The sequence below is a fragment of the Mesoplodon densirostris genome, chromosome 14 (genome assembly GCF_025265405.1).
Source record: "Mesoplodon densirostris isolate mMesDen1 chromosome 14, mMesDen1 primary haplotype, whole genome shotgun sequence".
NCBI lineage: Eukaryota > Metazoa > Chordata > Mammalia > Artiodactyla > Ziphiidae > Mesoplodon > Mesoplodon densirostris.
The window spans coordinates 19,760,498-19,785,240 of NC_082674.1; the positions used below are offsets into that span (position 1 = coordinate 19,760,498).

The 24,743-nt window shown below is 39.8% G+C and overlaps 1 protein-coding gene across 1 annotated transcript in view; it reads right to left on the reverse strand.

The window, feature by feature from the left end:
* DNAJC27 (DnaJ heat shock protein family (Hsp40) member C27) overlaps positions 1 to 24,173 on the reverse strand; it is a 40,564-nt gene extending 16,391 nt beyond the window's left edge. The window contains exons 1-3 of the mRNA XM_060117719.1: positions 23,913 to 24,173; positions 13,095 to 13,177; positions 7,928 to 7,997 (exon numbers count right to left, since the gene is read on the reverse strand). Coding sequence (XP_059973702.1) covers positions 7,928 to 7,997; positions 13,095 to 13,177; positions 23,913 to 23,999 — 240 coding nt within the window. The 5' untranslated portion in view covers positions 24,000 to 24,173. The remainder of the gene's footprint in view (positions 1 to 7,927; positions 7,998 to 13,094; positions 13,178 to 23,912) is intronic.
* Between the last annotated feature and the right edge of the window lie 570 nt (positions 24,174 to 24,743).

A 24,743-nucleotide genomic window follows, 5' to 3' on the forward strand; every position in this document is an offset into this window, starting at 1 on the left:
CCTGCAGGAGTTACAATAGAGTTTTCCCTTCTGTCTAGAAACTCCTGCTGCCTGGGCTCCCACACACCACGTTCTCCAGGCTCTTCACTGATCTCTCTTCCACCGACTCCTCTTCTCTCCAGTGCGCCCACTCCAGTCTCTGCCGCCACAATTCCAAACCCTGTCCTGGGCCCTCGTCCTCTCTTTGTTATCCTTCCTCCCAGCTCAGCAAAATCAACCACCTGCGCGGTTTCAACTGTGAGAACCTCCAAGCTGAGTCCCTTCATCAGCGCTTCTAGACCCACATTTCCAATGAGCTCTAGACTTCCAGCTGAATGTCCTGTTGGAAACTCAGATTCCATCTGCACAACAGGAAACCCTCCAATTCATTCCTTCCTAAACTCTTCCTTCTCTTGAACGTCTAGTGATGAAAGCAGCACACCCCTCGCTGAGCCCCTCAGGTTGAAAGCCTGGTGTCAGCCTCTGCTGCTCTTCTGTTCCTTTGCCCAGCGGATTCAAACAGTCCTGTAGAAGCCGCCTCTGCCAGGCTTCTTGCACTGTCGCTTCCTTTCCATTTTCATTGCCAACATTATCTCTTGACCGCACAACTGCAAGAGTCTTCTAAGCAATCTCCCTAGCAACGTTATATATTGTGCATATGTATCTTTTTAAACCCCAGCTCAAAAATTCTTTATTGTTTCCCTACTGCCCACCCTCCAAAGTTCACACTCTTTTAATTGATATTAACAGTGTCTGATCAGTCCTCCACCAACTCCCCAGCTTTATCCCCCTCCTGTTCCCTGTACTTCAAACTGGATAATCTCTCATTCCCCAAACCTGTCCTATGCCTTCCTAACCCCACCTGGAAATGGATACCTCTTCATCTTTCATTTCCTAAGATCTAGCTATAATGCTGTATCCTTCATGTAGCTTCTTCTTCCCCCTTTCTCACCATCTGATCCCCTCCACCTGCAAAACAGAATGCAATCTCTACGTCCCCTGGAATACCACAGCATTCTGTACTTCTAATAGCACTCATGTCACTTCCTGTCTAGTTTCATAGTTTGTAGCATATCCAGCGGTCTTCCCCACTAGACTGCAAGCGACATGAAGGAACATATCTTTGTGTCACCCCCTGGGCCTAGCAGGTATAAGTATTTGTATAATCAAATGGCTGAATGTGCTATAGTAGAGAACAAAAGTAGAGGCCAAAATGGAAAAGAATTCCAAAATCAGATCATGCTGTTCAGAGGGAGATTTGTGTGTAAAAAGAGAATTAAATGAGCTCAATGGATTTCTCTTTCAAGGGACTCAAGTTCAAGTCTGGGTTCAGCAACTAGCTGTCATCTTGAGTAAGTGACTTTATTACCGCAAGCCTTAGTTTCTGTAAAATGGAAAGGTCAAAGTTGATGCCTCAGTGGTCCCTAGAGTTCCATTATTATTACCTCCCCAACCAGCTTTCTACTGTAGTCCTGGCAGACTTGCCACATCCAAAGTTTAATTAAATAGGATCCTAAGGGAACTGGAATTATTTAATTTTAAAGCAGAGATGGCAAACTTTCTAGCTTGTAGGTTAGAGAAAGCTGTTAGTTTAATATCACTCAGGCCTCAGAAAGTTTTAATGGACCCACTAACTCATCCCAATAAACCCCAGAATTCAGCTGTGTGCACCAGTGGAAGCAAGACTCGTGGTAAAATACAGGCCATCATTCTCTTAGGAGTCCCCTCTCGGACACTTTCCTCCGAGATTGCTATCTGACACACTAAGCAGACTGTCTTTTCTCAGCAGGCCCTTTGGGTAAAACTGTCAGATGGACTGGTGACAATGGAAGCTTCAATGGAGGACAGACGCTAAGGATCTGAGGAAGCCAGGGACCTTGAGAATGACTGTGGATGCTTCACTAGGTGTGTGCTGGGCAAAGGTGTACTTTGGTCAGTTTAGGGCTTAGAAAGAAGATGATGGCTTTGGTCTTGTCAAATAGGAGGATTTGAGCTACAGACAGCAAATACTTGACCAAAAAGGAGAGATCAAGGCTATTTTGGAGAAAAGGTACTTCAGAAGTGGTGATTTCAAGGTGCTTCTATTTTTGTGAGCTGCTAAAAAATAGCTATTGCAATTTTGGGTTGCATTAATAAGAGTCTAGTGTCTAATGATAGAAGTAACAGAACACTCAGTCTTTTTCACTAGTTAGACAATATCTGGAATGTTGTGTTCAGTTCTCAGCTCCCTATCAGCTACCTAGAGGTTATCCACACAGGATGCTGATTGGTCTAGCTGTGGCAGGAATAAAAAATGTTTTACCTGGAAAGGTGAAGATTAACAAATATTAGGAAGGTTCTCTTGTAGAAGCACAGACTCAGGCTATGTTGCTTCAAAAACAAGGCCAGAATCAGTAGCAAATTCAAAGGAAGGCAGCCTTCGTAACAGAGTTGTTAATGTAGAGTTTTTAACTCTGTAAAGGATTAACTCATGAAGTAGTGAGACCCTATCATTAGAGATACTCATTCTCCAAACTCTAACAGTCTGCACCACTCAAAACTGTCCCATGTATTATACTGTCCCTGGATTCCCACCAACCTACATAACTCTTACTTTTCCATCAAGACTCAGTTTAAATGTTGCTTCCTTCAACAGGATTTCCTGACCTTCCAGATAAGCTAGGTGTGGGTATTAAATGCTCCCACGCATTCTGTCCTTTGTTTACTATGTGTCTTCTCTGACATAATTATGTGTCATGAAAACTGGGGCTGTGTATTTTCAGTGTGCAGCATAGAAACTGACATATTGTTATCTGGTGAATGAATGATGGCCATCCATCAGGAATGCTACAGAAAGAAATCCTACAATGACAGAAGTCTGGACCACATAATTCTCAGGTGTCTTCTAACTTTCCACTTACATGACTTTGGTGTAATCTAAGATTTATGTTAGCATTTCTGGTAGTTAGAATCTACATCAAACTTTGATCACCTAGAGCCTCCATTCCTTTTTCACTGACAATATTCTACACTTGTAAAATTGATTCAATCCACTGTAAGGCTTCACATTTGAAAGGAATTCATTTAACCTAAATATTTGGGTATATTCACAAGATGGAAGATTATATAGCCATTAAAAGTTACGTTTCCTGTGGGAAGATGGAGTACATGTGCTTTTCCCTATGCTTTCCATTAAGTACAAGTAAAAATCCTGGACGCTATATATAAAACATACAGAGACTTCCCTAGCGGTCCAGTGGTTAAGACTCCATGCTTCCACTGCAGGGGGCATGGGTTCAATCCCTGGTCGGGGATCTAAGATCCTGCATGCCACATGGCACGGCCAAAAGAAACCAAAGAAAAAAACCAAAGAAAGCAAAACAAACAAACAAAAAGAAGATTCTGGAAGGTGGGAAGAAGAAGGCAGACAAGCTGGGTACCTCAGGACCTGAGGAATGACACAGCAGTGAGTTCCCTGGGTTTTCTTTTGCCTCATGTATCCAAAACTTAGAGCTGTAGAAGTACAACCTGGAAATGCCAATGGGTACAGACCAATAAAAGCCTAACAAAAGCCTGCTCTCTTTAGTGAAGGATCAGGAAAGATGATAACCACTCTACTTCAGCCTGACACCTCAGAAAAACTCTGCCTCACCACTCCCACCCACTCAGCAAAGGCTGAGTGGAAATTTTAGAAAAATAAATTACTGAAAAATAGAATGAATGAAAATAAAAAGCCTAGTATTATAGTCGGGCTCAAGAGCAGAATGGAGGAGACCGTGGAAAGAATCAGTGAAATGGAAGGCAAAACAATAATGACCTAATCTCAACAATAGAGAGAAAATAAACTAAAATAAGGAAAGAAAAGGAAAAAAGAAAGAAAGAAAAAAGAAAAAAAAAACAGAGCCTCAGGGACCTGTGAGACTATAATAAGATCAGAGTCCTGGAAGGAGAGGAGAAACGTAGTGGGGCTGAAAAGTACTTAAAGAAATAATGGATGAAAACTTCCCAAATTTGGCAGGAGACATAAACCTACAGATTCAAGAAGCTGAGAAAACCCCAAACAGGAAAAACTCAAAGAAATCCATGCCAAAAGACATAATTAAACCTGTAAAAATTAAAGACAAAGGAAAAATATCATGAAAGCGGTCAGAGAAAAAATGACACCTCTCCGAACCTAAATAAGTTAACCTTCCCAATAAATATACCATTCCTCAGAAACCCCACTTCTTCCCTGAGAGTGGTGAAATTATAGGGGAATAAGAGGCTCAGTGAATACAAGAGGTGGCCTCAAAACCGCAAATGATAAGGAAATCTAAGTAGAGAAGAGGAATATTATCATAAGAGGAGAAATGATTCTCATATAACATGAAATAACTTTGCACAGTGCTCAAGAGAAATTAGAGAAAACAGCAAAGTAGGAAGTTTTCTGTGATGTGTACTATTTTCCCATGAAATACAATGTTTAAAAAACTGCTCTTTCTTAAATGTAGAGTTGAAACAATTTTACGGCAGAAATTTCTAAGTTTAAGATGAAATGGACCTGATCTCATATAAAAAAGTATTGACAATGTTAAAAAAAAAAATGGGGGAAAAAACCATTTCAAATGACAGCAGATTTTTCATCAGAAACCATGAGGCCAGAGGAAAGAAGCATACTATTTTTCAAGTGTTGAAAAAAAAGAAAATTTGTAACCGAGCAGGACACTATGGGGACTTTTCAGGACAGACCCCTCCCCCATATCCTCTGCTGTACCTCCTCTCTGAAGTACCTAGATAATAGTATCTAATGCACACTTCCTGAGTTGTTTTACAGATGCTAAAGCCACCAATGGAAGAAATCAATTACTTGATGATCATGAGCACAAAGCCCCCCAGACCTACTGGCACCTAAGGATTGATAATGTTAATTCCTATTATTCTGCCCTGTTAACTCACCATCAACCAATCAGAGAATTGTGCACAAGCTGATCACATACCCTGTGCGGGGCGTTGGAGGTGGGGCGCCCTTGCTTTTAAAAATGCTTTGCTGAAACCCTTTGGGGAGTTAGGGTTTTTTTTTTCCAGCATTAGCTGTCCGGGACTACCTGCTTGGCACCCTGCAATAACTGCTGCACTTTCCTTCACCACAACCTATTGTCAGTAGAATTGGATTTACTGCACACAGGTGAGTGGACCCAAGTTTGGTTTGGTAACAATATCAAACCAGAATCCCATAACCTGCAAAAAAAAAATCTCCAGGACCAAAGGAGAAACCAAAACATTCTTAATCAAGGAAAACTAAGAGAATCTGTTGCCAGCAGACCTACACTAAAAGAATGGCTAAAGGAGTCTTCCACACAGAAAGGAAATGATAAAAGAAGGAACCCTGGAACATAACAAAGGATGAAAGAACAGAGTAAGTAAAAATACAGGTGAATATAATATGCTTTCCTTCTCTCTTAAGTTTTCTAAATTATGTTTGACAGTTAAGCAAGAATTAAACACTGTTGTGCTTCTAATATACTTAGAGAAAATATTTAAGACAATTATATTATAAATGGGAGAGGATAAAGGGGCATAAAAGAAGGAAAAGTTTCTACACTCCACTCAAACTGTTAAAGTAACAACACCAGTAGCCTGTGATAATTTATATAGTATAATAACTAGAGTATCCACTAATAAAGCTATGCAGAAAGATTTACTCAAAAACACTATAGAGGGGCTTCCCTGGTAGCACAGTGGTTAAGAATCCACCTGCCAATGCAGGGGACATGGGTTCAATCCCTGGTCCAAGAAGATCCCACATGCCGCCGAGCAACTAACCCACGAGCCGCAACTACGGAAGCCCGTGTGCCTAGAGCCCGTGCTCCGCAACAAGAGAAGCCACCGCAATGAGAAGCCCGCACACCGCAATGAAGAGTAGCCCCCACTCGCCACAACTAGAGAAAGCCTGCGCGCAGCAATGAAGACCCAACACAGCCAAAAATAAAATAAATAAAATAAATAAATTTATTTAAAAACATTATTGACAAATCAAAATGGAATTCAAAAAGTGTTCAAGTAACCCACAGGAAGGCAGGAAAAAGAAAACAGAAATGAAAAATGGAAAACAAGGGCTTCCCTGGTGGCACAGTGGTTAAGAATCCACCTGCCAATGCAGGGGACAGGTTTGAGCCCTGGTCCGGGAAGATCCTACATGCCACAGAGCAACTAAGCCCATGCACCACAACCACTGAGCCTGCGCTCTAGAGCTCACTAGCCACAACTACTGAGACCACGTGCCACAACAACTGAAGCCTGCGTGTCTAGAGCCCGTGCTCCACAACAAGAGAAGCCACCACAATGAGAAGCCCGTGCACCGCAACGAAGAGTAGCCCCTGCTCACCACAACTAGAGAAAGCCTGCGGGCAGCAATGAAGACCCAAAGCAGCCAAAAATAAATAAATAAATTCATTTTTTTAAAAAAAAGGAAAACAAACAAAAAAATAATAAACTTAAACGCTAACATATCAATAACTACGTAAGAGTAGGTGGTCTAAGGACAGAAATTGGCATAATACATTAAAAAACATGATTGAACTATGTATTGTCTTATCACTTCAAATATAATGATATAAGCAGGCTGAAAGTGCAAGGATAGAAAAAGATGTATCATGCAAATATTAATCAAAGGAAAGCAGAAATGTCTATATTAATATCAGATAAAATAGACATTAGAAAGAAAATTACCAGCGACACAGTGGGGACAGGATATAATAATAAAATTATATAATGAAGGCATAGCAATCCTAAATGTATATGCACCAAACAAAAGAGCTGCAAAATATGTGAAGCAAAAATCAATAGAACTGAAAGGAGAAACAGACAAATCCACAATTAATGTTAGAAACTTCAAAACCCCTCTTTTAGCAACCTACAGAACTAAACAGAAAATCACCAAGGTTATAAAAGAACTCAACAACACCACTGACCAACAGGCTCTAATAAATATTTATAGAACGCTTTATCCAACAGTAGCAGAATATACATTCTTTTCAAGCCCCCATGTAACATATACCAAGATAGACCACGTCCTGGGCCATGAAAAAGAAACCTCAACAAATTTTTAAAAATTGAAATCATATAGTGTGTTCTCTGATCACAATGAAATCTAACTAGAAATCAATAACAGAAAGATAACAGGAAAATTTCTAACACCTGGAAACTAAACAACACACTTCTAAATAATCCACAGGTCAAACAGAAAATCTCAAGGGAAATAAAAAGAAAAGCTGAATGAATGAGATGAAAATGAAAATACAACATATCAAAATTTGTGGGATACAGCTACGCAGTACTGAGAGGGGAATTTATAATACTAAATGCATACATTAGAAAAGAAAGTCTCAAATCAATAATCTAAGCTCCCACCTCAAGAACCTAGAACAAGAAGAGTAGAATAAACCCAAAGCAAGCAGAAGGGAGGAAATAAATGAAAAACCCAAGGAAGGAAAAACAAAGGATAAAGGCCATGAGATTGATTTTGAGACTACTTAGGACTGATAAGCAGATGAAAGTAAACCAAGTGAGGCTGCTTTAGCTTCTTCTGGGGAGAGAGCACACATGACTGTGGAGTGCACTGGAAAATCACTCTAGAACACTGCTACAAAGGGTTCATTTCTGAATTCCTAAGTCCCTGTACGTATGTAATTATCTTTTCACATTCTGGGCTAAGGCACAAAGTAAAAAGCAACAGTCCTTTGAAGGTTAAAATGTCTTATCTAAGTGTTTGAAACATTAGCAACAAAATTTCCCTACCACTATTTAAGGGGATAGCACAAAAGACCAACAGATATCCATTAAGTTAAAGCTCCGAAGGGAAGCCACAAACACCAGCTAAATTTACCTATTTTTACACGTGACTTGAATACTGGTTGTTCGGTAATTCAGGATCTTTCCTTCAACCCACTGACAATACTGGATATAGGTTTTCTCAAAAAGTCTTTCTTACCTCGTAGAAGAAGGGATGTCCCGCCATATCGAAGATGTTAACTTTGATTTCTCTGTCTCTGACTTGTACCCTGAAATGTTCAAATGCAAACAATCCCAAAGAAGGTCATGGCTTCTGTATTCATATTAATATCATTTATGTCGCTTATGAATTTCAAAAGGTTATGTGTATGAAATTTAAAAGAGGTACTTTCTTAGTGCCTCTTCTTGATTCCAGGTAATCTTTACAAAAGGAGCCACAACCTGGCAGGTGGCTCCTGTTTTAAGAACCCTGAACTCACTTGGAATAAACACCCTCATTTAGCCTCACCTTACCTCGACACTTCAGTCCACACCCGTAACAAACAAATAGTAGCTATTACTGTGGTGCTAAAAAAAAAAAAAAAAAAAAAAAGATTTGGGACAGTAGGAGCAAGATGAAGGAAAACAAAATGTTTTACTTCACTTAGTAAGACATCGTAATTACTACTGGTTATGCTTGGTTACCATGCAGTACAATAAAGAGTATAAAATAAACAGTATAAAGATGTATATTATTGTTGATTGTTTAATTTTCCTATGCCCTTCATTTGAGCAAGAACAATAGCCAATTTGTTTTCAGAAATTTGGAAACACAGAAGAGAACAAAAAGGGAAGTAACAACGATTCATGTTAGAATTAACTACTGTTAACATCACAGTATAGTTGCTTCCAGTCCTTTTATTTTTTTAAAGAAAAATCACTATTACTGTTTCTATAGCAAAGGCGGCTGGTTGGGGATGGCTGACGGAGTAATGGGGCAGGCCGCGGGACCCCTGAAGGACTGTGCGTGACTGCAGGCAGCCTCCTTTGGGAGGCCGTTTCCATTCTTTTTTCACCTCGGTCCCCACCCCGGGGCTCTGGGTCTCCGTTTTCTTATCTGGAAAGCAGGGTGTGGAGTCGTCTCCCCGCCTGCACTCAGTGGTGTTAGGGCAAGCTGCCCAGCAAAGGTGCTGACCTGGCATGCGGTCCCTGTGGCTCCTGTGTGGTCCCATTTCTGCCCTCTTAAGCAGCAGAGCCCACGCGCCAGATGTTACGGAACCTCCCTATCTTGGCTGCCCATCTCTGCAAATATGTGACCAGACTAGAATGGTCAACCCCAGGAGAGGCTGGACACAGAAGGCACTGCCCTGCCTTTGAGAAACCTGGAGCAACTCGGGGAGACACAGCTGTGTAGGTAAAGAATACCTGGATGGCAGAGGAGACAAGATTCCGTAGATAAACCCCACACTCACATCTGCACCCCACCAGGAGAGCAGAGGAGTGACTGGTCTCCACCACGGGGCCAAGGGCTGCCACATCCCCCCCCTCCTTCTTTTGAGCAGCTCTACTGAAGTATAATTGATGGACAGTAAGCTGCACATGTGTAAAGTATACAGTCTGCTGCGTTTGACATATGTCTACGCCTGTGAAGCCATCACCACAGTCAAGACAATGAACATATCACTCATTTCCTTGGGCCCCTTTGAAACCCCTCCTTCCTGCCCTTCCTGCCCTACTTAGCCAACCACTGATCTGCTGTCAGTCACTATTAGGTCAGTTTACTTTTTCTAGAATTGGATATATGTGGAATCATACCGTGTGTTCACTTTTTTGTCTACCTTCTTTTACTCAACATTATTATTTTAGGGTTTATCTATGTTGTTGCATATATGAATAGTTTGTTCCTTTTTGTTGCTGAGTAGTATTCCATCATATGAATATGCCACAGTTTGTTTATCCATTAATCTGTTGATGGACATTTGAGTTTTCTAACTTGGCGCTACTAGAAATATAGCTTCTATGAATGTTCACATACAAAAAAAAAATTAAAATCACTATTGGAAAATGAATGAATGAAACATCATAAATAATTCAAACACCAAAGAAAAGTAGAAAGATGAAAGTTTAAAAGTTATCCCAAATCCTACCACTCAGAAGAAAAACCTTCATTAATATAGATGAACATTACTGTAGGCTTCTTTCTGTACATAGATAAGACTGGTAGACATAAATATTTTTATTAAATTGGGATTATATTAATTTAAAAGCATAAAATTTACATTTCACTGAATTTAACAAAAGAAAAAAAAAGAAACTGATGTAAACTGGGAGGAATTATTGAGCTTTAAATATAAATGCTCTACCACAGAAACAGTATTTCCTAAAAAGATTCCTGTAAGGTTAAAAATGGAGATTATTAGCAATAAATTAACAGATTAAAGTTATGATTTTTTAAGCAGCATGTTTCAGTTTAGACAGCATTGATAAGAGTCCCTCCCATGGACTACAAGGACAGCAGCACCTGCTCCCATTGTTTCTATACTACCTCCTGGTTTACTTATGATTATTGTTCCCTGTCCAAGTTTATAATATCCTCTCTCTATTATTTTATTTTCACTTTTTTTTCCACTTTCTTTTCTGAAACGATAATTCCTACAGTTGTTTTATATTACTTGTATATTTCAATCAAACTAACCACTAATCATCATGATTTCTTCATTCCTGAATTCTCTGCCATATTTCATCAATTCTAAGATGCACATTTGTTTTCATTTTAACATCTGTGAAATCAGGATCCATCTTACAAAAGACAGTGTGAGAACAGCAAAACAAAACAAAATAACAACAGAGTTTGAGAGCATCTGCATTAGATCTCATGTAACAATTTATATTAGAAAGTTTTGCCAGATAGCAGCTGAGAAGGGATGGAACTGAAGTTTATAAAATCAGGAAGTAACACAAATGTGTTCACAAATTGAAACTCAAAAGAGGTCAATTTAATTCAGAAGTCTGACAGAGGAAACTACCTTAAGAAAAATGGTAATTCATTACCTCAAGCCAGTGCTTTCCTCAATTGTGGCCTGAAGACCACCTGCATCATTATATGGAAATATGGGGAGGGTGTTTAAAATGTAGTCCTGTGCCCCACCTCAGATCCAGAATCAGAATCTTAGGGGGTGGGTCTTAGGAATATTCATTTTCACAAACTCTACAACTAATTCTTAAGCATACTGAAATCTGAAGGATGGAGTGGGAATCTACTTTTGTTTTGTTCTGTTTTTTAACATTTTTATTGGAGTATAATTGCTTTACAATGGTGTGTTAGTTTCTGCTTTATAACAAAGTGAATCAGCTATACATATACGAATCTATTGTTTTGACTGCCCAAAAGAGTACCCTCCTTCTCCCAACTGTGGTTTAAATGGGTTCTTCCATCTTCTTTTTTGATGCCACTCTGCTGGCCACAGCTAACTGAGCTGGGGAAAGGCACCTATCTCCACCTGGACAATCAAAACCTTACCTGGTACTTTTTAAATTTGTGATTAGTTTTGGTAAACTTGAGAACTACCAGCAGCTGTGGAGAAGGAGCCAAAAGGTAGAGAGAGACACGTCATGAAAGGACCAGGTTATATTCTCTCCCTGGTTCCAGCGATCTCTGAGGCCCAGCTACATCCTTATAATTGGATTATGTGAATTGATTTTTTTTTTTTTGGCTTGAGTTGGGTTTCTGTCAATCATATCCTCCTCCTCACCATAAGACAAAAAAAAAAAAAAAAAAAAAAAAAAATCAACCAGAAACAATACAGTCAGCCTTACGGAAGGCTCTGTATCCATGGATTCGACTAAACTTGGATCAAAAATATTCAGAAAAAAAATTCCAGAAAGTTCTAAAAAGCAAAACTTGAATTTGCCGCAAGGTGGCAACTATATATTTACATAGCATTAACACTGTATTTAAAACTATTTACTGATATATTGTACTAGGTATTATAGAGATGATTTAAAGTATTGAGAGGATGTGCATAGGTTACATGCAAACACTACACTATTTTATGTAAGGGACTTGAACATCTGCAGATTTTGGTATCCACAAGGGATCCTGGAACCAACATCCCTTGGATATTGAGAGATGACTGTAGTCTGTTGAATAAACCACAGTTCTAGGGCATAACATGGTAACTCTTATTTCTTAAATGAATAAATTAGCTACTTAACATGGATTCAAAACAAAACTGCCTTGAATAGGATATCCTACCACATAACTGATGAAATCCTGTGCCCTGAAGTATAGATACACCCTACCACTTTAGTCTACCTTCTTGAATGTTGCCCTCATATTCTGTTGCAAACTTCCTCTTCAGATGTACCTATCTTACCTAACAATAATTATTTACTGAGTATCGACTATGTATAAGCACTGTACCAGGCACCTGGAGATAATTTATACTAAGAGCCTCTTCTTAATGGAGCTTTAAATCTAGCAGGAGACATTAAACACATACAAATGATAACACAAGACAATTTATGCTAAGACCCATGAATAGCAGAGCATTTTAATATTTCTGTCATTTTCAACTAAAACGAGTCCTGACTGATAAAGGAGCTGTTCAGAAAGCCATATGGGAACAGTTACACTTTACACCTTGAGGAGATGGACAGGCGGAGAGATGAGGGGAAAGGACGTTTCAGGTGGACAGAATGAATGACGGCTCTGAGACAGGAATGTATATGATGGCACAGGTTCAGCACGGACGGAGAGTGAAGTGTGGAAAAGAATGGGATAAGAGAAGGGAAGGGGCAGGCTGGGGTCAGAACGGCGAGCACCTGAAATTCCACCTTTGGGGATGTGCTGTCTACCCCAATTCTACCTTCCCCCAGTGTAATTTCCTGTTAATGTGACCCTATCTCCCCAAGCTCAACCCACCCTTGATTCATCTCCAAATAAATCCCCATTTATACCTAATTTTACTCTTCCCAGATCATTTTTGCTGGATTCTAATAGGATGTAAAGATCATAAAAGGAAGTTCTCTGATAGAAAATTTTCCACATAATATTTAGGCTTTTGGGAGAGAATCTTTCAAAATTCTCTAAAAACATACCTGCTAATGAGACCTGCTTATATAGAAACATGCTTTCTGAAAAGCTACATCTGCCAGGCAGGCTGTGTGCTGACTTGCTCATCACCAGACCCTACACCCCACATGAAGCCTGGCAAACAGCAGGTACTCCATGATGAACAAATGATGTGATTACTACTATCTGTAAAGGTCTCATTCTTATGTGTCTCAGTTTATCTTCAGACTCTCCATATCAAGACAGATCAGTTTAGAAGGGTTCTAAATTTCTATGTAATTTGCAAGCCCAAGGAAAGAATATATGTACTCACTTTGTGACTCCATAGTCAATTCCAATTGTTGCAAGGTATTTAGACACAAATCTTTTCTCACAGTATCGCTTTATAATACAGCTCTAAAAAGGTAAAAATACAGGCTTTTAGTAAAGACACTCTGGGAACGTATACAAAATAAGCACATTTCTTCATTATGGTTTCTTCATTCACCACGAGACACAAAGCTTTTTTTTTTTTTTTTTTTTTTTTTTTGCAGTACGCGGGCCCCTCACTGCTGTGGCCTCTCCCATTGCGGTGCACAGGCTCCGGACGCGCAGGCCCAGCAGCCATGGCTCACAGGACCAGCCGCTCCGCGGCATGTGGGATCCTCACAGACCAGGGCACAAACTCCTGTCCCCTGCATCGGCAGGCGGACTCTCAACCACTGCGCCACCAGGGAAGCCCACACAAAGCTTTTTCAAAGGCCAAAACTATAAAATAACTGAAACAAATACTAAAGGTGAAGATTTTAAAGAAAAATTATTTTAAAATTCTTCCCTTAATACCAAATATGGGTATGTTTTCAGTTTAGTGTTCAATCCTTGTTCTCTTTACTTTTCTTTTCTTTTTTTTAAATAAATTATTTTTATTTATTTATTTTTGGCTGCGTTGGGTCTTTGTTGCTGCGCGTGGGCTTTCTCTAGTTGCAGCGAGTGGGGGCTACTCTTCTTGCGGTGCGTGGTTTTCTCCTTGCAGTGGCTTTTCTTCTTGTTGAGCACGGGCTCTAGGCACGTGGGCTTCAGTAGTTGTGGCATATGGGCTCAGTAGTTGTGGCTTCCCAGCTCTAGAGCGCAGGCTCAGCAGTTGTGGCGCACAGACTTAGTTGCTCCGCGGCATGTGGGATCTTCCCAGACCAGGGACTGAATCCATGTCCCCTGCATTGGCAGGCGGATTCTTAATCACTGAGCCACCAGGGAAGTCCTTCTCTTTTCTTTTGAAGACCTCTTTTACTCTTATATTTTTAATAATACCACCAAAATATCTGTCTACCTTGACCTCCCTCCCCAGACCAGATCCACATCTCCAAATATCTACTAGACTAATTTCTACTTAGATGCCACACTCACTGTTCCACAAACTCAAAATGCCCCAAAATGAACTAATCTTATACATAAAAACAGTGAATCCTGCTCACATCCTAGTTCTGTTAATAATACCACCATTTTCCCAATTACAGGGTATTAAATTATTAAAGTCATGTTTGATTCTGAGTCTTTCTAAATCTTCTTTTGAATGTTTCTTCCATCTTTCTCCTCACTCCAATTCCCACTGGTACCATTTTGGTTTAAGTCTTCATCATCTACTTCTGTACAACTACAACTACAGGAAATTCTTTATTGGTCTTTATGTCCCCTTTCCCTCCCAACTTCAATCAACACTGCATACCACTAATGTTATTTCACTTCCCTAACTCAAAAATCTTCAGAGGCTTCTCACTGCCAAGAGCTCAGCATCCAAATTCCTTTGTCCGTTATTCAAGATCCTCCATAATCTGGCCCTAATCTGTCTTTTCTGTCTAAACTCTTCTAATATAAACCCTCCATTTCTGCAAAACTCCCAGGCCTGACTTTTGTCATTACTTTTCTCTCTACTTGGAAAGAGCTCTCTCCCTACTTTCCAAATCTTACTTATGCTTTAAGGTCCAGTGCAAACTCTGAGCTTCCAGGTTATGAGAGATCTTGCCTACATATGAACTTCTCTAACACTTTTTATATACTATATGTGTATATAGTACATATACTATATATGTATATAAATGTATATATACATATATAATGTATTTGTTATCATTTATTCACTGCCTTGTTATCTTTTCACATGTGCATATTTATCTTACTTTTTCAGCTAGACAGTAAACTACTTGAGGGCAAGCACCGGTATTTTACTTCTTTATATCTTATAACTTTATATCTGAGCAATTAGCTCAGTGCCAATGAAAAACTGAATTAAAATGACTTGTATATTAATGGCAATCCTTAGAACTCATGAAACATAATTTACTTGAAGTGCTGGTCATGAAGCTTATTCTGCTCAAACACTTTCCTGATGAACCTCAATCTATATTAAATAGGACAGTTGCTTTAAAAAGTGCTTAATAAGCTCATTGTGAACTGAAGGAAAAACTTCTTTGGAGTGAGTACTGCTAAGAGGCCATACTTTTAAAAAACACTTTAAAGGTTGAAAGCACTTCTCAAATGTTTTCTCTCACAATATCCTAGAAAAATAAATATAGCCTTTTTCTAAATTATTCATGAGATTAAGGGACCTGGAAGTCCTTTAATTCCAGTACACTATTTAAACACTAGCCCTAAGTATTTAAAGAGATACACATTTAATTAATGGTATGAATAACCACTGCCTATAACCAAAGAGACAGGGTTCCTGGACCTTAGGATCTTATAAACTAAGTTAAATAACATAAATATAGAGAGACTTTTTTGCTTTCTCTATTTTTCTTAAATAGATTTTTTTAGGTACTTTTTTAATGCAGTTCCAGTTAAAATCTTAACCAATTAAAATCTTAAGGTTTGAAAAAAAAATCTTAAGGTTTGAATCTTTTTTTGCCTAACAGAATTACCCTAAAATTCATATGAAAGAACAGTTATCTGAGAAGAACTAATCCAAGTATGAAAAACAGGAAAGGGGCAGGGCAGTAGAAAGAGGTGGGAATTTGTATTGACAAATATAAAAATATAGTCTGAAACTGAGAGAGTATTATACTGGCATAAGAATAGACAAGTAGGTCAGTAGAACAGAACAGAGAGCTCAGAAATAGATCCCATTATATATAAAAATTTAAAAAGTGACAAAGGTGATATTTAAAGTCAATGGGAAAAAAAAATTTATTTAGTAAAATGTTACTGGCACAATTGCATATCCATCAGGAAAAAAATTAAGTTGGGCCCTGAACTTCCCTATATACAAAAATAAATTACAGATAAATTTATGATTTAACTATTTAAAAATAAAACAATAAAAATTTCAGAAGAAAATGTGCAATATATGTACAACCTTAGGGCAACCTTTTCAACCAAGAAAGAAAACCCAGAAACCATAAAAGATAGGCATAATCTGTATGTGTATGGCTGGTTCATTTTGTTGTGCAGTGGAGGCTAACACACCATTGTAAAGCAACCATACACCAATAAAGAAAAAAAAAAGACAGGCATAGCCAAAGCAATCTTGAAAAAAGAACAAGCTGGAGGTATCATACCCCCTGATTTCAAGCTATACTACAAAATGACAGTAATCAAAACAGTAGGATATTGACACAAAAACAGACACATAGATCAATGGAACAGAATAGAGAGCCCAGAAACAAACCCACACTTATATGGTCAATTAATCAATGACAAAGAGGGAAGAATATATAATGGTAAAAGACACCCCCTTCAATAAATGGTGTTGGGAAAACCGGACAGCTATATGTAAAAGAATCAACTGGACTACTTTCTCGCACCATATACAAAAATAAAGTCAAAATGGATGAAAGGCTTAAATCTAAGTCCTGAAACCATAAAACTCCTAGAAGAAAACATAGGCAGCACACTCTTTTTTTTTTTTTTTTTTTTTTTTTGCGGTATGCGGGCCTCTCACTGTTGTGGCCTCCCCCGTTGCGGAGCACAGGCTCCGGACGCGCAGGCTCCGGACGCGCAGGCTCAGCGGCCATGGCTCACGGGCCCAGCCGCTCCGCGGCATATGGGATCCTCCCAGACCGGGGCACGAACCCATATCCCCTGCATCGGCAGGCGGACTCTCAACCACTTGCGCCACCAGGGAGGCCCAGGCAGCACACTCTTTGACATCAGTCTTAGCAAATTTTTTTTGGATCTGTGTCCTCAGGCAAGAGAGACGAAAGTAAAAATAAACAAATGGGACTACATCAAACTAAAAAGCTTTTGCACAGCAAAGGAAACTATCAACAAAATGAAAAGGTAGCCTACTGACTGAGAGAATATACTTGGATAAGGGGTTAATATTCAAAATATAGAAAGAACTCAGACAACTCAACATCAAAAAAAAAAAAAAATAGCCCAATTAAAAAATGGGCAGAGGATCTGAATAGACATTTTTCCAAAGAAGACATACAGATGGTCAACAGGCACATGAAAAAGATGCTCAGCACCACTAATCATTAGGGAAATGCAAATCAAAACCACAATGAGGGCTTCCCTGGTGGTGCAGTGGTTGAGAATCTGCCTGCTAATGCAGGGGACACGGGTTCGAGCCCTGGTCTGGGAGGATCCCATATGCCACGGAGCAACTAGGCCCGTGAGCCACGACTACTGAGCCTGCGCGTCTGGAGCCTGTGCTCCGCAACAAGAGGCCACGATAGTGAGAGGCCCGCGCACCGCGATGAAGAGTGGCCCCTGCTTGCCACAACTAGAGAAAGCCCTCACACAGAAATGAAGACGCAACACAGCAAAAATTAATTAATTAATTAATAAAAAAAAAAAAAAAAAAAAAAACACAATGAGATATCACCTTTTACACCTGTCAGAATGTCTATCATCAAAAAGACAGTAAATGACAAGTGTTAGAGAAGATGTGAAAAAAAAAGGAACCCTCGTGCAATGTTGGTGGGATTGTAAATTGGTGCAGCTACATGGAAAACAGTATGGTGGTTCCTAAAAAAAATAAAATAGAACTACCATATGATCCAGCAATTTCACTTGTGGGTATATACCTGAAGAAAACAAAAACACCAATTCGAAAAAATATATGCACCCCAATGTTCACTGCAGCATTATTTACAATAGCCAAGATATGGAAGCAACCTAAGTGTCCATCCGTAGATGAATGGATAAAGAAGATGTGACATATAAAAATGGAATATTACTCAGCTATTTTTAAAAAATGAAATCTTACCATTTGTGAAAACATGAATGAATTCTAGAGGGAACTGTGCTAAGTGACATAAGTCAAAGAAAGACAACTAGCATATGATCTCACTTATATGTAGAATCTAAAAAACAAAGCAAACAAACAAAACAAAAACAGACTCATAGATACAGAGAACAAATGGGTGGTTGCCAGAGGGTACGGGGGATGGGGAAGTGAAATAGATGAATGGGATTAACAGGTACAAACCTCCACTTACAAAACGTAAGCTACTAGGATGTGTTATACAGCATAAGGAATATAGTCAATAATATTGTAATAACCTTGTATGGGGACAGCTGGTTCCTAGACTTGTGGTGATCATTTCATAACGTATGCAAATGTCAAATCACTATGTAGTACACCTGGAGCTAACATAATATTATACGTCAACTATATGTCAATTTTAAAAAGATAGGCATAATTGAGTATATACAAATAATAATAAAATCAACTGTATGGTAAAATATAAAAGTATTAAAAGACAACATACTGGGGCAAGTATCTGTAACTCATATGACTGGCAAAAAGTTAATAACTCTAATGTCCCCCAACCAGAAAAACTGGTAAGGAAGACACATTATCCAACAGAAAAATAGGCAGGGACTATAAATTGAGCAATCCACAGAAAAGCAAATCCAAATGTTCAATAAGCATTTGAAAAGATGCTCAGCTTCATCTGTGGTCAGTGAAATAAAAATTAAAGTAACAATGAAATTACTTCTCACTAACCAGATTAGTAGCAATCAAAAGAATGACAATACTGTGTTGGCAGGGAGTTAGGGGGAAATGTACCAGCATATTACTGGTAGAAACACACCTTTTTGAAGAGCAATTGGCAATTACTACTAAAATTTTTAAATGTGCTATTCAACTCAGCAGTTCTACCCCTGGGAATCTAGTCCAGGTATTTAAGGATATATATACCTATAGAAATGTATTATAGCAAGATTGTTTGTAGTAGGGAAAAAGGGAAACAAGTGAATTCTCATCAATAGAGGGAATACTTGCATGTCATGGACTATTATGCAACCATGAAAAAGAGTGATTGGAGCTATGTCAGATAATTGGAGGAATCACCACGATCTACTGTTAAGAGAGAAAAAGCAGGGCTTCCTTGGTGGTGCAGTGGTTGAGAATCCCCCTGCCAATGCAGGGGACGCAGGTTCGATCCCTGGTCCGGGAAGATCCCACATTAGTTGCCGCAGAGCAACTAAGCCTGTGCACCACAACTACTGAGCCTGTGCTCTAGAGCTCATGAGCCACAACTACTGAGCCCACATGCTGCAACTACTGAAGCCCGCGTGCCTAGAGCCCAGGCTCCACAATAAGAGAAGCCACCGCAATGAGAAGCCCGTGCACTGCAATGAAGAATAGCCCCCGCTCGCCGCAACTAGAGAAAGCCTGTGCGCAGCAATGAAGACCCAACACAGCCAAAAATAAATAAATAAATCCTGGATGTCATTTTAAAAAAAAGAGAGAGAGAGAGAAAGCAAACTCCAGAGAAGTATATATAATACTGTACGATGTGGGTACTTTTGACTGCAAGTAAGGGAAACCAATTCAACTGACTTAACAGGAAAATATTTACTATAACTGGAAATCTAGAATTAGGGCAGTCTTCAGAGTTGGTTGATATGAAGAGTCAATGGTAAGAACATCAGGATCAGATCCTAGAGGACACTGAGAACTGGGCTGGGATTCTGGGGTAAATTGATGCCAATGCAGAAAGCTGAACTGGATATAAACAAAGACCACAGAGAAATTCCCCCATTGAGGGAGTTAAGCCCTTGGGAATCTCCTTTTTCTTACTGCATCTCCAGAACCTCTAAAACAATGCTGAATAATAAAAGAAAATAGTATGTATCCTTTTCTGCATCTAATTTTAAAGGAAATGGCCTCAGCATTTTACCAGTTGGTATGTTTGCTGTTGGTTAGTAATAACTATTGTTTTAAAAATAATAATAGGGCTTCCCTGGTGGCGCAGTGGTTGAGAGTCCGCCTGACGATGCAGGGGACACGGGTTCGTGCTCGGGTCCGGGAAGATCCCACATGCCGCGGAGCGGCTGGGCCCGTGAGCCATGGCCGCTGAGCCTGCGCGTCCGGAGCCCGTGCTCCGCAATGGGAGAGGCCACAACAGTGAGAGGCCCGCGTATCGCAAAAAATAATAATAATAATAATAATAATAAATATTGTTTTTCATATTTAAGTAGTTTCATTTTATTCTGATTTTGCTTAAAGTGTTTATAAGGTTGATTATATCATTTTTTTTTACAGTACAGAAAATATTTTCTCTAGTAATCAGTTCATATAACAAATTATGTTGATTAACTTCTTGATCTTGAACCAAGTTTGCACTCCGTGGGATAAACCCTACTTGCTAATAGTGAAACTGTTTTGATATGTTGCTGAATTCTATTTGTGGATATTTAGGAATTATGCATCTGTATGTATATGTGAAAATGGCATATACTTTTCTTTTTTGATACTATATCAAGTTTTGCTATTTAAGTTATCATGACTTTACATAAATAAATTGGAGTGCTGTTCATCTTTTTCTTTGCCTTGGAATAACTTAACTGAAATTATGTGTTATTTAGAGCTTAAATAAAACTTGTTCATGAAGCCATCTGATCCTGATACCTTTTTGGATAGTAAGCCTTTTAATTGCTTTTCCAACTTCTGCTTTTCCAATGCAGGGGACATCCTTAAGTGACTGGTCATTTGGGTTTTCTACTTTTTGAGTCAATTTTGGTAATTTATATTTAGCTAAGAAATCCTCCATTTCCTCTACATTTTGAAATGTGTTCCCACAGAATTGAATGTAGTAGTCTCTAGTCTTTCTTTCAATTTCTTCCAGTATGTGATTATGTCTCCTTTTCAGTATTAATCTTGTAATTTTTTGCTTTCTCTATTTTTCTTAAATAAAATTTTAGGCATTTTTCTTTTTCATTAATCTTTCTAGGGAATTCTCTCTTTCTCTTGGTGAATTTTGTGTACTTTTTCTTCTGTCTTAAGTATTAAGTTCCTTTACTTTTTAAAATTCCATACCATAATATACCATAATATTCATACTTTTAAGGCATACAATTCGGCGGTTCTAGGCATATTCACAAAGTTGTACAACTATTATGTTCCTTTAGTTTTTAATCTCTCTTTTTTAGAAATGAGTAAGATAATGCATTTTCCTTTCACTACAGCTTTAAATTTGCTCTGAAGACTTTGGCATGCATTCTCTCCTTTCATGACTTTCTAGTTATTCTGTCATTTGCTTTGATTTGCCCTTTGATGAAAGGATTATTTACTAGGGCATGCCTTACTTTTTAACTTTACATTATTTATCTGTATATCTTCCTATATTTTCCAAATTGTTTAAAATGAGTATGTATTACTTTTATAACTAAGGCAAAATTCTTAAATTACATTTAAATCTCTTATCTGTGAAAAATTTATCTTTGAGAAAGGCATTCAATAGGAATCCACTCCACCCCCAAATAGTAGAAAGTTGTTTTAAAAGTGCTTATTAAATGGTCCCTACTTTCCCAGTTTAACTATATTTGTTGTAAACTGAATTTCCTTATATGTTTGGGTTCATTTCTGGACTCCACTCTGTTCCACTGATGTCCCTATATTTCCTCCAGTATCAATAGGAAAAGATTGTAACTTTAAAATATGTTTTAGGGCCTCCCTGGTGGCGCAGTGGTTAAGAGTCCGCCTGCCGATGCAGGGGATACGGGTTCGTGCCCCGGTCTGGGAGGATCCCATATGCCGCGGAGCGGCTGGGCCCGTGAGCCATGGCCGCTGGGCCTGCGCATCCGGAGCCTGTGCTCCGCAACGGGAGAGGCCACAACAGTAAGAGGCCCGCATACCGCAAAAAGAAAAAATATATATATATATGTTTTAATATCTGGTAGTGTTAGTCTCCTCTCATTTCTTTTCCATAATTTTCTTGCTGATTCTCACATTTAATTTTTCATAAGGACTTTAGTACCTTTTACTATGTTCTGAAGAAAAAAAAAAGTATTGCTGTTTTAACTGGAACTGAATCACATTTGTAGATTATTTTAAAAAACTGACATCTCTAAAATATTGAGTGATCCTAATTAAGAAGAAAGTATATCTTTCCACCTGTCTAAGTAATTTTGTGTCCCTTTGTAGAAATGTTTTTCATATAGGTCCTAGGTGCTCCCTATTTCTTCGTAAGTTTAAACCTAGGTCCTTTATTTTGGTTGTTATTGTAAATTAAAAGTTTTTCAATTATATAGTCCAAACAATTATAATTTTTTTTTTTTTTTTTTTTTTTGCGGTATGTGGGCCTCTCACTGCTGTGGCCTCTCCCGTTGCGAAGCACAGGCTCCGGACGCACAGGCTCAGCAGCCATGGCTCACGGGCCCAGCCGCTCCGCGGCACGCGGGATCCTCCCAGACCGGGGCACGAACCCGCATCCCCTGCATCGGCAGGCGGACTCTCAACCACTGCGCCACCAGGGAAGTCCCCAAACAATTATAATTTGATATAGTAAAGCTATAAAGTTTTGTATATTAATTTTGTCTTTTCTAATAGTGTTTCAGTTAATTCTCTTTGGGTTTCCAGATAAACAATCATATCATTAACAAATACTGATAATTTTGCTTTCTCCTTTCTAGCATTTTGTATGTTATTTCTTTCCCTTGTCTAATTGCATGGGCTAATAAATCTAGAAACATATTACATAAATGTGGTGACAGACTGGGCATTTTAAGCTATTTCTAACAGTGCACCATTAAGCATAGTAAAATTTTAAAAGTGAGCATGCTCACTTAGCCAGTTTAGTACATAACCTTCTAGAGGTTTTATTCTTTTCTTTTCAATGCCTGGCACATAATTGACGTTCAATAATTGTAGACTTTCAGCTACGTTAATACCCACATACACATAGATAAATAAACAGTACAAGATAATACTAAGTGGAAAGAAAAGACACTAATAAACATTTACTGAGCATCAACTATGTGCAGGACGCTGGCATAAACACTCCCATTAACAGCTTTTTTGGCATGTAGATCCTACTGGGAGTTGATTTTGACAGCAAACAATAATGGAAAGAGAGCACTGCAATGAATGTGAACACCCAGGTTCTAATCCTGTCTCAGTCACTGATTTGATGACCTCGGAAGGTTCTTAACCAACAGCTTCCACTTACCCTGAAGGAGAGATAATTTGCGTGAAGAAGTAGTCTTAGAATTCATGTGGGGAAAGACCTCCATTCACCTCTCGCCCTCCCTCCCCCCATACTATGGGAGAGCTTAGAGCTGACAGCCAGTAGAAGCAGCACTGAAAAAGGCAGTGGAACTAAGACTTCTTTGAGATAATGGATGTGGTGACACTACTAGAAATAAAAACAAAACAAACGAACAAAACAAAATAATGCAGGTTCCTTGACATCCATTGCACGTACCCTGTGAAACACCTTCAGCATCAGTTATGCTCTCTTACAAATGAAATGTAGATTCTGGTCTCCACGTCTGCGGAGTAAATTTTACAAATTCCCATCCTCACAAACGGCCCAGTAAGTTCCCTTCGGCTCCCCAGCTCTGCTGGGGGTAACTAAACTTTTTTTCTCCACCTCTGAGTCCTGGACGGGCCACCTAGAACGCAAATACGGTATCCAGGCAAACGATCTGACATAAGGACCCAGGCCTCCTTACTCTCTTTGGGATACATTCAAGGGTTAGAGGCCACTCGAGACATCTTTTTAGGTGTCGGAAGGGGGCAACCTAAAGCTCAAAAAGGTCAGGAGAGTTTTCCCCGCGGAGCCGCATCCCCCAGGACACCCAGGACTGCTCAGGGGCGGGGAGGAGGCTGGGTCCCAAGCTGTTGAGTGGCCGCCTTCCCAGCCAATCGCCACGTCGCTCCGCCGCGCCGTGGTCCCGCCCCTCCCAGCGAGGTACTCACTTTTCCCACTTCGGCGTTGCCCATGGAGATGACTTTGATACGCAGGGACTTGCCAGGCTCCTTCCGCTTCGGTATGTTGGCCTCCATTGCTCTGGCTCTCTCGGGGCCACCGCCTTGGTCTCTCCTTGCTCCCCACGTTGGCCCGTCCCTCAGGCTTCCTCGTCCAATGGCGGAACTGCTACTCTCGTCACCACCCCGGCTCCGCGGCTCGCCATCCCTGCCTCTGTCTGGCAGCGGGCGCGGGCGGCTGGGAGCGTAGGGAACAGGGTGAGGGAGGAGAGTCTCGCGATGCTAGAAAGGGGCAGCGTGACGTCATCGCCAGGCTCCGGAGACTAGGCTGTTCCCTGGGGTCGCGAGATTTAGTCCGGGCTGTGTCCTTCGGCAGGAAGGTGGCGAGGGCAGGTTGCTGAGTTTACTCTGCCGGGAGGGCACTACCTTGTGTTCAGGGGGCGACAGGGCATAGACATTTGTTAGGCTCGCAGCAGAGTGATAGAAATTTATTGGCTATTCAGGGCAGATCCTCGGACTGGAAGTAGCTGGAATTATGGGTTAGTTCAAGGGCCAGTGGCGCTAAATATTCGAAGTAGACCACGGTCCGTTTGGGAGTACTTTTTGTGTATGCTTCAGTACCCATGGGCCCATCCACCGACCCCTCTTCCAATATTATGCTTCCCTTCGGGCTTCCTGAGAGGACTTTCTCCTGAGAACTGGAACCAGGGAAGTGGGGAAGTCGGGCTTTGGTTCTGGAAGAGGGCCATTAGGCAAGATCTGAATCTTGTACCTATCATTGAAAAAAAAAGGTTGTCCATTTGGAGTCAAGACAGGTTTTAG